The sequence below is a fragment of the Chaetomium strumarium genome (genome assembly GCF_033439665.1).
Source record: "Chaetomium strumarium strain CBS 333.67 chromosome Unknown B0T15scaffold_7, whole genome shotgun sequence".
In the NCBI taxonomy this organism is placed as follows: domain Eukaryota; kingdom Fungi; phylum Ascomycota; class Sordariomycetes; order Sordariales; family Chaetomiaceae; genus Chaetomium; species Chaetomium strumarium.
The window spans coordinates 2,137,036-2,149,729 of NW_026944435.1; the positions used below are offsets into that span (position 1 = coordinate 2,137,036).

Below are 12,694 nucleotides of genomic sequence, written 5' to 3' on the forward strand. Positions count from 1 at the left end.
CGTCTTCTCTGACATCTCTGTACGGACGGGCATAGTCGGTCGAATTAAGATGTTTATCTCTGCCGTCTACATTCCATGTCCGTTGAATGTGGTGTTGTATGTACCCCGGGAGGGCACCGAGACGCTCATCTTTCAATCTTTCCTGAGCATGTAGGTGTAACATGTAAGTACTCTGGGAAGACTTATCAGTCCACATTACCCCGTCGGCCACCTCGAGTTGTAACCATCTTGATGCCCAGTTACTATGACTTGCCCGCCTACCTAAGCAAAAGTTCGCTGACCATCCTATGTCAGTGACAGCGAAGACAATGAAGGATTATAATGATTACGGACTTGCCCACCTGAATGATAGATTCGGGAATTCTGACTAGGAATGCAGCTACTGGTAGTTGGCTCTGTACCCCGGGACCGGCATCCAGTATCTGGTTCACAACATAAACCGACCATACTCATGAATTGCATTTGGGATTCTGTCTCAATGCGCATCTAGTTCCGAAAGGCTCTTGGCCTGATGTTCGTTCTTACACATACATAACCCCTATGGCCATTTGTTGCAGCCCAGGCCTCATCTCCTCTTCGCAGCTCGCCCAATATCGATCCCAATACTTGCGAGCAGCAACAACCCATTAAAAATAGCCATCAAATAGAACGGCGCGCCTAAAGACCACGAATCAAACAGATAACCTCCCAGTTTCGTCAGTAGCAGGATCGCAGCACCCCCACACCACGAATAGACGCCAGCAACCGACCCCTTCAGCCGGACTCTCGATACAGTATCCTCTGGCAAATCGGCCGGGTTCTCCAACAAGGGCGCGGTCTCATTCTCACCATCGGCCGTCTCAATCAGCGTCTCCTGGTCGCCATCAAGGGTGGTCAGCACATTCACAATGTCAACCTTCAGCACACCCCGGCCCAGGGAACCCAGACTGCAGACGATGGCGCCGATCTGGCTGATCCCGATCAGCGCAGCGAGGAAGAACACAACCGGACTTCCTCCGCGACCTTCCACATCCTTGTACTCTGGGCTCGAAAGCTGCGGGAAGGCGAGATAGCCCGCAATCCCAAAGACCGTGGACACCACGATCGGCCAGTTCACCCTGCCCGTCCGGCTTGAGAGGTAGCCAAACAGGGGCGCACAGACGAGCCCGAAGACCTGGGCCACGCCGGTCAGGATGGAGGCCAGAACGTAGGCCTGGCGACACTCCTTCTTGAGCTCGGGGGATGGATCGTTGGGGGAGCCCTGGCAGAAACCGTTGCGGATGAAGAAGGCATTGACGAAGAGTGGGAGAAAGAGCGAGATGGCGACGGTCGAGGCGCGCGCGACGAAGCCGCCCAGGTAGCCTAGGGCGATTTCCGAGTCGGTGAAGCCTAGGGTGATCGAGTCTTTCAGGAGGTGCCAATAGGGGAGGACCTTCTGTGGCGCGGGACCATTGTCAGTTCTCGGTTATGCATGCTGGGAGTGAGGGAGCTTGTTCTTACGTTTCTGGGAGCGAGTGGCGCCTCGGAACCTGCACCCTCTGGGGTTGAGCCTCGCAGACCGAGAAGCGCCCGCCATCCTTTCCCTTCCTCTCCCCTGAGACCGCGTAACCCGAAGAAGACGAAGATTGCGACCAGGAATGAGATCAGTCCAACGACGTAGAAGCTGTATTTCACTGCGTCGGCTTGGGTGAGACCTTCGATAGTGCTGAAACGGGCCGGCAGCGGAAGGAACAGCCCAAGCGCAACAAGGGCGCCGCAGCCTGTGAACAGACCGACATAGCCAGCCAGCGCCGACGGCTTCCCCGTGTTTCCCGAGCCCGTGGCTGGTTCGCCCCCAAGTTGCGGGGAGTAGCTGGCCTCGTGTTGGAAGCACTCAGGGGTGATAGTCGCCTCGGAGTCGACAGAGAGGGCGACACTGGGCCTGCCACTTGGTGATGATGGCTTGCGTGTACTCTCGGCTGCACCGGTCTCGTCCGTTAGGGATGGAAGAATGGCAGTCACCATAGTGGCCCTGAGAGGATATGCAGACTCATCAGTACACCATGTCCTGTCCGCTGCCATCCCGGAATTTGTTTGCCTTCCTTCACGGGCGGAGGGACACTTACGCAGCTGTAGCGCCAACCGCGAAGAAGGTTCTGGCGAGCAGCAACTGCGGATAGACATTGCGCGCCTGAACAAAGAGGAACAGTGCTAGGCCAATAACTGCGTATCCGGTGACGGCCACAGCGCGGACGCCGCTGCGGTCCGAGACGAGGCCCCATATGGGACACGCAACGAGGGCTACTACTTCGTCGACAAAGCCAAGCGTCCCCACGATATCGCCCACACCATGCTTGATGCCAATCAGGTCTGTGATCACGAACGAGACACTGCTGTTGAGAAAGACAAGGAACGAAATGCTGAACAGGGAGATCCCCAGCAGATACGTCAGCGCCTGGAGCGGTGTTGTCGATTCCGAGAAGGGCAGCCGCCGTAGCAGCCTCTGGCTAAACGGCATTGCGAGCAAAGGACTTGAACCAGCGGTGTTCTTGACAGAATTGGATCAGTATCGCTGTGATACTGTTTACATGGCGCCGCGCACACGTTCTGTGGAACTTCCCGATATCCTGGCATCTAGATAACCTGGAAGTTCTCCTGTCGGATCATGTCGCTGTGATCTTGTTCCCTTTACGTATGCCCAGCTCCGGCTGTAAGCGGGGCAACCCGACAGCGCCGGAACCCCCTGTCGACCCATCACAGGCAGGAACGCCCTGCCCCGCGATCCGCTATCAAAAACCCCTAGCCCCACCGACGTCGGAGTCAATTTCAAGCCGCTATCGACGGCGACTTTTCACCGCCCTCCCTCGTTTCCTGCACAATATCAGGGTGGTTGTAATTGCAGGAGACGGGCGGCTAGAACCGGCTAATTCGGGAAAGGCGACAAAAAGGGCATTATCTTCGCAACTTCAACCCGGAGTTGGGCGCTGCTATAACTTCTTCCGTCGTCCAGACTGCGGGAGATTGCGAAGGCCTGTCGCAAACATGTCGGCTTCCCTCCCAGGCGGCCGGGCCCTTCCCGAATCCCAGTACGACCTCAGTACATACTGGGGCCGGGTCAGGCATACCGTTGGGATCACAGACCCGAGGTGAGAACGTTCAATGGGCGCGGGAAGAGGGTGGATGCGCTCTGCTCGGTACGCGGTCACTACGTAAACGCCGCTGTCCCTCGGGCTTCTCTGGAGCATGAACTTGGGAGCCCATGAGCCTACTTGATGTATGAACAAGGGCTGACCACCTCGTCCACTTTGCAGGACTCTGTTCGTCGGCCGCACCGGGCTCGAGCAAGCCAAGAATGCCCTGATCGCATACAAGACGGGCCAAATAAAGGAGATGACGCCTGAGCTATGGAGGGCCAAGAAGATCGTCGACTCAACGCTGCACCCGGATACCGGCGAGCCCGTGTTCTTGCCCTTCCGCATGTCCTGCTTCGTGCTGTCCAACCTGGTCGTCACGGCAGGCATGCTGACCCCCGGTCTCGGTGTACGTTGTTTCTGCTCCCCTTCCCCGGCCCAGCAGGCTAACACGTCCCTCTCCCCCACAGAACCGTGGGACAATAGCCTGGCAAGTTGCCAACCAGTCGCTGAACGTTGCGATCAACTACTCCAACTCGAACAAGTCCTCTCCGCTCTCGTGGTCCAAGATCGCCCAGTCCTACTTCCTCGCCGTTACCGCGTCCTGCTCCGTAGCCGTCGGGCTAAACAGCCTCGTCCCACGCCTCAAGAGCCTCACCCCCTCCACGCGACTCATCCTAGGCCGCCTGGTCCCCTTTGCCGCCGTCGCCAGCGCGGGTGCCTTGAACGTCTTCCTCATGCGCGGCGAGGAAATGCGCACGGGGATCGACGTCTTCCCGGTCGTGTCCAAGACGAAGGCCGCCGCCAGGTCAGAGGGCGTCGCCAGCCCAAGCCCAAGCGCCGTTGCTTCTCCACCTGCAGAAAAGTCGGGTGCCGAGCAGCAGAGCGAGGGGACGGCAACGGAGAGTCTGGGCAAGAGCAAGAAGGCCGCCACCATCGCCGTCGCCGAGACCGCCGCCAGCCGCGTGTTCAACAGCTCGCCCATCATGGTGATCCCGCCCCTGGTCCTGGTGCGGTTGCAGAGGACGGAGTGGCTCAAGAGGAACCCGCGCTACACGACCCCTGTCAACCTGGGCCTTATTCTGCTGACCAGCTATGTTGCGTTGCCGCTGGCGCTGGCTGCGTTCCCGCAGAGACAGAAGATCCGCGCGGAAAGTCTGGAGGAGGAGTTCCATGGACGGGGTGGAGAGGCAGGTCTGGTTGAGTTCAATAGGGGTATTTAGAAGGTGGGACACGGTGCACATATCGGTGGGATCTGTTCTAGGCGTTGGGGCACTACTGCGGCGAGATTCAAGACGTTAAATATCGGGTACGAATATTTGGCCCGGTTAGCGGCTAATGCGTAAGGCAGCCTGGGTAGAGCTTGCTGCATAGCATAGCTTGAGGATTCAGGGGAAAGGCGAATGGGAATAGAAGGCCTGGAGTTGCTAAAGTGGGATCGATTCGAGCCAAAACTACTGTTCCCAGAGATCTAAGCAGCTGCGTCTGTGAGAAAGTGGTTTCGTAAGCGCCGCGACCCGTGGTTATTGCTTCAACAGCAACAGATATATAACGCATATCCTATCTTAAGGTAGGTAGTCAGTGAGCAACAGATCGAGGTTCCGCGTCTCGCGCATATCATTTCAGTAGCTGAAGAGACACTTTCTGAGCGGTAATCCTCCCTTGAAACCGGGACCCGGCAATATTTATTTCGAGTCAGTGCTGCCAGGGCTGAGTCGGGGCTGGAAACAATCGGTACGGTTGTTTCACGCATCTAAAAGGGGGTCCGCGCTGCGGTACTCCGTCCGGCGATCCAAAGCAACCAGAGACAAAGCTAAAATAGGTAAAACAGAACAGGAATCCCTTAAAAAAAAGGCTGCTTATTCCCTCAAGAGAAACGGAGTATTACATCATTTCGCTTCCAGCGGGACTCAATGCGCCGCGCAAGAAGCACGAACGCATCATACATCCCACTGCCAACCCCTATTACGCCAATCGCGCGGAGGGGACGCTGTTGTCAACAAAGGGTCTCCCCTCCGGCTGCCTGATGCTCGGAGAACGTCAGCCGGTTATACGTAAGGTACTTCCCAATTGCCTTCCTAGGCCGTGTTACGATAATCAGTGCGGGAGCGACGGACTGTTCCATCAATGACCCGCAATGAGCGAGACGGGCGGGACGCAGATGAAGTCACTGCCCACCCAAACCGATGCTTATCTCCATTCCAGTGCTCCGTAGGGAGTTGAATGTCAGGCAGAATTCACATACTATAAGCAGTTCTTGCATCATTGATGAAGGAAGGGGCTCCAGTGCCTGGGCTTCGTGGTGGGCCAAGGCAGGCTCAACCGTCAACACTACCAGGTAAAAAAATGGAGAGCATCAGGCCAAGGCACGGCCCATTCCAAGGGGAACCGGTTACCTATATACTAGTAGTTAATAGTGAGGGCTGAGCCATTGCGACGCCTCCATTCGCTCAGCGCGAGTTAGGTTTCTTTCCACCTGGGGAGAGCGATTGGTTGAAGTCGATCGCATTCGCAGCGCCCGAGTCGTGGATCCCACAGCCCTTTCCACAGCCCGCGGACGAAAAAACCTCACATCATGCCCTGGGTTGCGGGCAGGGAAATAGAATACCGCTATACGTAATATATACTATATGGAACGGCAATGCGTTTCTATTTTCTATTTACATCTCGCATCGCCTCATGTCTGATCTTCTGCGTTATTATTCCGATTACTTGTAGTGTACGGATGGTATCTTTCAAATCGGAAATTCGGTAACGATAACCAAGGGACCTAATAACAGAGGCAGCTGAAAGCCCGTATGAAATGACAAGGAACGTCCAGTAACATTGCGACAACCCTTATTAGTTATTTATTACTGCATTGCCAGGGCATCCTTTACGCAGGGCACCGTCGAAGGCAATGTTTGTTACCTACCATTGGATGTATTCAATAAACCCCGTAAGTTACTTCCGTAATCGGCAAGTGTCCCGGGACCGTCGAGTACAGCTCTGCCTCCCAGTAGGCAAGCATTTACAGCTGAGCAACGGGGTCATTACTTACTTCCATAGTATGCAAATGGTTAGAGATTCATCTTCGGCATCAAGTACGACCGCATGCTACCGACTGCTTTGTCGGCAAAACCACGCCACTTATCCAATCGGTATTGACGGGCTTGCCCCTCTGAGAGGGACCCCGATGTTGATCTGACGATGATACAGTATCGGTAATAGTAGTAACACTGTCACTTGGCCCTGGGCGAGACCCCGCACGGCAGCGAGGCTCGCAAGTAGTGTATCGTTGCCCTTGTCGTCCCAGTAAACTGATGGCAGACGAACCATGGATCACCCAACAGCGAGAGTGAACACCGGAAAGTCGGGACAATCACGATTCTCGCACTGTGGCCGGGAACCTGCCCCACACAACCTGAGGTTCGGTGCTGACTGCTTTCATCACGCAGGCGCAGCGACGGCTTCCTTGTTGACGGCTTCCCTTTTCGACTGGCCGCTTGAAGCCAACGTTCAATAGTGTTTTAATTTCCATCTGGCTGGAAGGTGCGATTGTCTAGATAGTGGTTCAATATCGAACATGAACTTTGACTGCCTTTGCTTGTTTTGAATTTCGTAGAGGGCTGAATTGAAGCGTGCACTTCCAGAGAAGTTGGCCCAAAGCAAACCTGAATTTTGGCTGCAACACTCGCGAGCGTCGGTCCTCGAGCGAAACACCCCAATCAAAGCAACCCTCGGCCACAGCGGAATTCTGGCTCCCTTTTCACAAGGGCTACCAGGCTCTGCCACCCACAACACAGCGTCGCAGAGTCGCAGACTGGGTCCGAAGCCACCCGACACACAGACCACTTGAAGGGTTCAGGATCGTTTCCCGCCTCCGTCCCTGGCGTGAGGACGCGGCGAACCTCCTTACAATCGTGACAATCTTCCTTCTCCATTTGACTCTGGATGGTGCCCCCCGTTGCGCACATTGTCAACGGTCCTTTGGATCAAATGTCAGCTTCGTCGTCAAGTTCTGGTTACAGCTGTAGCAGCGACTGAAGGCCACAGCCTCCGCGACAGGGCTCCCTTAATTGGGAGAAGACAGGATTCAATCGCCCCCAACGACCTGACGTTATTCACCAGTCAGATCCGCTGGCACCAAACGTGATCCAGCTACCACCTCCGCTTTTGCCGCGCCTCTGGCCCTCATCTTCGCCTTCACCATCTCGCGAAGTACTTTCTTCGCATTCACACGGATCCCAGTCGCGAACCAGCGAGAGCGGGACAATGTCGACGCCAACCACGGCCACAGCAACGCTGCCACACTATAGCGGCCACCGTTTCCGCTATCCACACCACCAGCACCAGCACCAGCAGCAGCCGTCGTATACCCAGCCGAATACTTCTTCGTACCGGCAGCCCAACCCTATACTCCCTCCGGTCTCTCGTCTGGCCTACCCATCGCCCGGCTACTCGTCTTCTGCGAGCCACGCATCGGCAAATGGAATAGCCGCGGTGCATTTGGACCATTCGAGACTTGCTCCGCAGGAAACTGACCAACTCTTCACCACAATGCCGCCCGCAAACCACCAGGTACAAGCCCAAGCACAGACGCAGCCTCCCCGCAAGAGGCGGCGGCCGGACTGGGACACATTCTACAAGAATGGCCTGCCCAAGGAAGTCATCGTCATTGAAGACACGCCCGAGCCAGAGCAGCTGAATGGCGCAAGCTCCTCGGCACAGCCGCTGAGCGGGCGTACACTCGTCGCCGGGGACAGCAGCGTCAATGGCTCGTCAATGAAGAAACGCAAACGAGACGATGATTTGACGCCGTTCGACCCCGTGCATCACAGTGCCATTGCCGCGTCCCACACACCAAGCAAATCTACAATAGCGAGCGATCGGACAAATTCGGCCATCCAAACAACGGCAGCGACATCCCTGGGCTCGCTGTCATCTAACGGCCAATACGAGTATGATACGCAACCTGGCCAGAAGCGGAAGAGAACGACCCGGCAGCAGATCGCCAACGAGACAAGGCGGCGAGAGGCCGCAATAGCCAACGACGCCCTTGCCCATTATCGGCCGCCGCCGTCTCCTCCCAAAAAAGCACGGGACGTGCATATCAAGGTCATACCGGACGTAAGTGTTTTTTTGTCGTCACCCTCTTTTACGGTGACATAGCCGCTGACTGTGACACTTCGGCCGCCGCCAGCCGCCGCATAGCAAGAACATCCGTGTCGACGATGACGATGGCCACTACATTGTTGTCCCTGACAACGATTTGACAGAACGATGTAGGCCTCCCTGCAAGGCATTAGGAACTTGGCATCCGCCTGGGAAGACTGGAACTGACGGACTCGTAGACCAAATGGTTAAACTCCTCGGACAGGGCACATTCGGCAAGGTCGTGCAGGCAAGGGACAGACTGTCGGACAAGTTGGTCGCCATCAAGATCATTCGCTCTGTGCAAAAGTACCGCGAAGCGAGCAAGATCGAACTGCGGGTTTTGGAGACGCTCAGAGCCAACGATGAGGAGAACCGGAACCGGTGCATCCACTTTCGGGATTGCTTCGATTACCGTGGACACATTTGCATCGTCATGGATCTTCTCGGCCAGAGTGTGTTCGACTTTCTCAAGAGCAACAGCTTCGTTCCTTTCCCAAACAGCCAGATCCAGAGCTTCGCTCGGCAGCTCTTCACTAGTGTGGCTTGTAAGGAAGTCCCTCGTCGGAGACTCTTATGGTTGGTCGCTGACTTCCGATAGTTCTTCATGATCTGAATTTGATACACACGGATTTGAAGCCGGAGAACATCCTCCTGTGTCACAACGAGTACCAGACCTTCACGTACAACCGGAAAATACCATCGTCTAGTACAGCGAACACTCGCACGGCTAGTCAACGTAAGGTACTGCTGGACACGGAGATACGCTTAATCGACTTCGGCTCGGCTACATTCCAGGACGAATACCATTCGTCCGTAGTGTCTACTCGCCATTACCGGGCGCCCGAGATCATCCTCGGCCTCGGGTGGTCTTACCCCTGCGACATATGGAGCATCGGCTGCATCCTGGTCGAGTTCTTCACTGGCGACGCCCTCTTCCAGACGCACGATAACCTCGAGCATCTGGCTATGATGGAGGCCGTGGTCGACCAGAGGATAGACGTGTCCTTAGTCCACCAGGTCAACCGGATGACAAGAAACGGCGGGAATCCCGCGTCGAAGTGCGTTATCCCAACCGCGATTCAGACCCAACAGGGGGCTAATACAGCACCAGGTACTTCAAGCGTCTCAAGCTCGACTACCCGACTGCAGAGACGACCCGGGCTTCCAGGAGATTCGTCAAAGCGATGAAGAGGCTTCCGGTAGGTTATAAAGCAAAGCACACTCCTCATTGCATCGCAGATTTACTGACTGACGTTGATAGGATATCGTTCCTTCAACGAACAAATTCCTCGAGCAATTCCTGGATCTGCTTCAGAAAATATTCGTCTATGACCCTGCTCAGCGCATCACGGCCAAGCAGGCGCTGCAACATCCCTGGTTTCGGGAAGTTGCACCCCAGGACGATGGGACCGAAGCGGCACGGATTCGCGCTGAGAAGTTGAAGGCGCGAGAGCGAGAATTGTCCGCAGCCCGACTTGCCGCCGCGCAGGCGGCCGGGCATGCACCGATCATGGAGGGGCGGGCGATACGAAGGTGACGGCCGACGATGATGGCATTGACCGTAGCACATCGGTACTTTGATCACATCACCGAGTGCGAGCGCAGAGGGTGATTGAACAGCCGAAAGAGCTTCTAAAAAATAACGATGCGCAACTGTCATGAGTTTCCAGTGGGGCATATTAGTTGATGTTGAACCTTGGGAATTTAAAGGGCGTTGGTTTTCGCGGCGTAGCAGCAAGTTTTGCTATCATAGCAGGCGGGGAGCTTTTTCTTCGGTATATGTTATCTCACTTATGGGTTCACCGTCTGCGTGTCGCTCTATTGGACCCGCAAACATGGAATGGAAGGACGAGAAGCAAGGACGAGGATGGGTATCCAGTTATCGTCAACCATGTGTTATAAGACAGGCATCATAATGATTCGGGATGGACAAGGCCGCCGGAGATTCTTCCAGTGTCATAGAAGCGGGCTTCCCCACACGCCAGCAGCAGGCGGAGGCTGGACGTATATAGGCGTGACATCTTCCAGCGATGACTGAATGCACCGATCAAGCATAGCTGGCACCGCGACTGCGCTTGCTCGGGGAGAGATCTGCGTCTGGGACTGACTGAGAACAGCCCAGCATTGTAGGGGTCTCGTCCCCCTTCTGCTCTAGAGGTGAGTGGAGGTTTCGGTGTCCCCAGTCAGTTCCCATCCAGCTTCTAAAGTTGTGTCTTTGTTACTCACCTGCAATGCAGACCGTACAATGTTAGAATGGCTTTGTCCACGGCTTCTCCCTGGCTCGCACCACATAGGCCGCTGTTCATTATCACCCCCTTTGAGCCCATGGCTGTTTTCCGCCCTCGAAGACCATGCTCGTATGGACAGACATGGTTGGAACCGTAACTGAACTGAACATCATAGGCACTGATTTGAGCTCTTTGTGTGCTAAAGACTACTAATACTACCTATCTACCAGCGCCGGCTAGATCTCTTGCTTGGGACGATCGTCACTCGCAACGGAACCCCGTCTAGACGTCCATCTACAACGACTCACTCAACCCAGCTCACTCACACAGAACAAAGCGCAACCCCAAACCAAAATGGCACTAGACCTGAACGCCGACATCCTCGGGACCCTCGACCGCTCAGCTCTCCTCGAGTTCGCCGCCTTCCTCCGCATCGCCCTTCCTCCTCCGGCCGCGTACACCTCCCCCTCCCCCTCCCAGAGCAACACGGCCGTCCTGCCGCAAACATGGCTCGACGCCCAGCAGTCCACCATAACCACGCTCTCAAGCGAACTCCTCGCCCGCGGCACCGTTACTACCACCGCCATCGCCATGCTCTCGCACTCATTCACCAGACTCTTCCGCTCCAACCACCACCACCACCACCACCACCACAGCCACCTTTCTTCTTCCCCGATCTTGGGCGGGATGAAGTTATGTCCGGCCCACAAGAAGCTCGACGCCGACTTGCTAACCCACTGTTTCGCACTCCTCGCGGCCGAGGTCTCGGTTCGGTGCGACGTGCTCAAGGGGTATCTCTCCTCCTGTCGTCGTCGTCGCCTCCACCACGCACATTCCCACCATCACCAGAATTCCGAAACGGCGGCGGCGGCACAGGCGCGGAAAGAGTTGAAAAGGATGGTGGAGGTCCTCAGCGGCGTGGCCAGCTTGTACCTCTCCTCCGAGCAGTTCGAGCGGTGTTTCGGCAGCACCAAGCCCAAGTATACTTTCCAGAAGGTGCAGAGTGGCTGCCCGGCGTGTGTGTTGGCCGTTGTGGGGGGACGCAGGGAGGTGTTGGTTGCGCTGCGGGGGAATATGCTCGGCAGAGCGAAGGGCAAGGAGCCGAGGTTGTTGAGGCTTGTGGAGGCGTGGATGGAGATGTTTGGCGGCGGGGTGGGTGTGGAGGCCGCGATAAGGAGGGAGAGTGATGTGCTTGCACAAGAGGTGAGGAATGTTCGGAGGGTGATGCATGAGAGGAAGGTGCAGAGAAGGGCCAGGAAGGGTAAGGAGGAGGAGGACGGGGGCAAGAGTAGGCACCGCGGTGGCATGCCGGCGGGCGCGAAGGTGGTTGATGGCGTGCCCATGCCCCAGGTCAAGGTGTATGGGGATCATCCGCCATCCCACAATTATCCCGCCTTCGGGCTGGATGGCGCGCGACGCTCCGACGACCTTCCTGCCGCTCGCAGGGACGAAGAGACGGGCCAGTGGGATATTTGGCCGTCTTCCGTCTCGTCCAGTTGTTCCTCCTCCACCTCCGTCGACTCTGACGCCGAACTCAACGCAAATCGGGAGTTCCTCCCCGCCCGCAGGCACTGGCCTCAAACTCACCGCACCACCACCCAACGGAATGCGAGCCGCCGCGAGAGCGAGAGCATCTACAGCACCGCTGGTGCGGGAGCCGTCGACAGGCCGAGCTCCATCCTTCGCGACGCACCGCGCCCTAGCGAATACACCGACGTGCGGCTGGACGATGACGAGAGCGTGAGGATCTTCCTGGACCAGCGCCAGTCCCAATCTCAGTCCCGGTCGACGCGCTCCCGTCGGCAGAGCCAACAGTCGACGAGCACCGACTGGGCGGATTTCTACTTGAACTAAAAGAAGGTGAGGTGGCGAGATGGTAAGCTGACTTGTCTTCTGTTTAGACATCGAGCATAATGCTGGTGGTACCCGAGAGGAGAGGTAAAGGAAAGACGCTCTGTTTACTTTTCACCGAGCTCTGGGTCTGTTGTTCCCGTTTCCCCCTTCTCCCCTGTCTGGTTACTCGACTGCCTCTTTTACAGAGTTCGTCTGCTACACCAACCAGGCGACCTTTCCTTCTTACCTTGTCAGCTCCCTGTATCCATATTTACGGCGACAGGCCAGTTTTGGTTTCCTTATTATGTTTACCTAGTAAGGTAGGTAAGTACGCCCGTCTCTAGCCTAGTAAAACACACATAATGGGAACCCCGCAGATACATAGAGTGAGTGTCTCTCGCTTGTACT

At 56.2% G+C, this 12,694-nt stretch overlaps 4 protein-coding genes across 4 annotated transcripts; 3 read left to right on the forward strand and 1 right to left on the reverse strand.

The window, feature by feature from the left end:
* Positions 1-256: 256 nt before the first annotated feature.
* On the reverse strand, positions 257-2,685 carry B0T15DRAFT_505583 (uncharacterized protein). The gene is made up of 3 exons (XM_062867532.1): positions 2,085-2,685; positions 1,480-1,990; positions 257-1,414 (listed from the first exon to the last, which is right to left on the reverse strand). The coding sequence occupies exons 1-3, from the start codon at positions 2,474-2,476 to the stop codon at positions 566-568; spliced, it is 1,752 nt and encodes a 583-aa protein (XP_062718349.1). The 5' UTR covers positions 2,477-2,685; the 3' UTR covers positions 257-565.
* A 315-nt stretch (positions 2,686-3,000) lies between these two features.
* Positions 3,001-4,312, forward strand: B0T15DRAFT_514593 (Tricarboxylate/iron carrier; the record flags this gene model as incomplete). Its single annotated transcript, XM_062868133.1, has 3 exons — positions 3,001-3,104; positions 3,270-3,498; positions 3,560-4,312. The coding sequence occupies 3 exons, from the start codon at positions 3,001-3,003 to the stop codon at positions 4,310-4,312; spliced, it is 1,086 nt and encodes a 361-aa protein (XP_062718350.1).
* Positions 4,313-7,194: 2,882 nt separating this feature from the next.
* On the forward strand, positions 7,195-10,017 carry B0T15DRAFT_310214 (kinase-like domain-containing protein). Its single transcript, XM_062863914.1, has 6 exons — positions 7,195-8,198; positions 8,272-8,353; positions 8,423-8,770; positions 8,824-9,283; positions 9,337-9,424; positions 9,487-10,017. The coding sequence occupies exons 1-6, from the start codon at positions 7,344-7,346 to the stop codon at positions 9,760-9,762; spliced, it is 2,109 nt and encodes a 702-aa protein (XP_062718351.1). The 5' UTR covers positions 7,195-7,343; the 3' UTR covers positions 9,763-10,017.
* Positions 10,018-10,474: 457 nt separating this feature from the next.
* Positions 10,475-12,508, forward strand: B0T15DRAFT_310276 (uncharacterized protein). The gene has a single exon (XM_062863916.1). The coding sequence runs from the start codon at positions 10,808-10,810 to the stop codon at positions 12,305-12,307; it is 1,500 nt and encodes a 499-aa protein (XP_062718352.1). The 5' UTR covers positions 10,475-10,807; the 3' UTR covers positions 12,308-12,508.
* Positions 12,509-12,694: the final 186 nt, after the last annotated feature.

Bases quoted from the DNA above. Each gene is read 5' to 3' on its own strand.
- B0T15DRAFT_505583 (XM_062867532.1), bottom strand. From the start codon at position 2,476: ATGCCGTTTAGCCAGAGGCTGCTACGGCGGCTGCCCTTCTCGGAATCG. The intron at 1,991-2,084 runs GTAAGTGTCCCT...ATATCCTCTCAG, and splicing joins GCGGTTGGCGCTACAGCTGC to GGCCACTATGGTGACTGCCA. The intron at 1,415-1,479 runs GTAAGAACAAGC...CCCGCGCCACAG, and splicing joins CGCCACTCGCTCCCAGAAAC to AAGGTCCTCCCCTATTGGCA.
- B0T15DRAFT_310214 (XM_062863914.1), top strand. From the start codon at position 7,344: ATGTCGACGCCAACCACGGCCACAGCAACGCTGCCACACTATAGCGGC. The intron at 8,199-8,271 runs GTAAGTGTTTTT...GGCCGCCGCCAG, and splicing joins ATATCAAGGTCATACCGGAC to CCGCCGCATAGCAAGAACAT. The intron at 8,771-8,823 runs GTAAGGAAGTCC...GACTTCCGATAG, and splicing joins GCTCTTCACTAGTGTGGCTT to TTCTTCATGATCTGAATTTG.
- B0T15DRAFT_310276 (XM_062863916.1), top strand. From the start codon at position 10,808: ATGGCACTAGACCTGAACGCCGACATCCTCGGGACCCTCGACCGCTCA.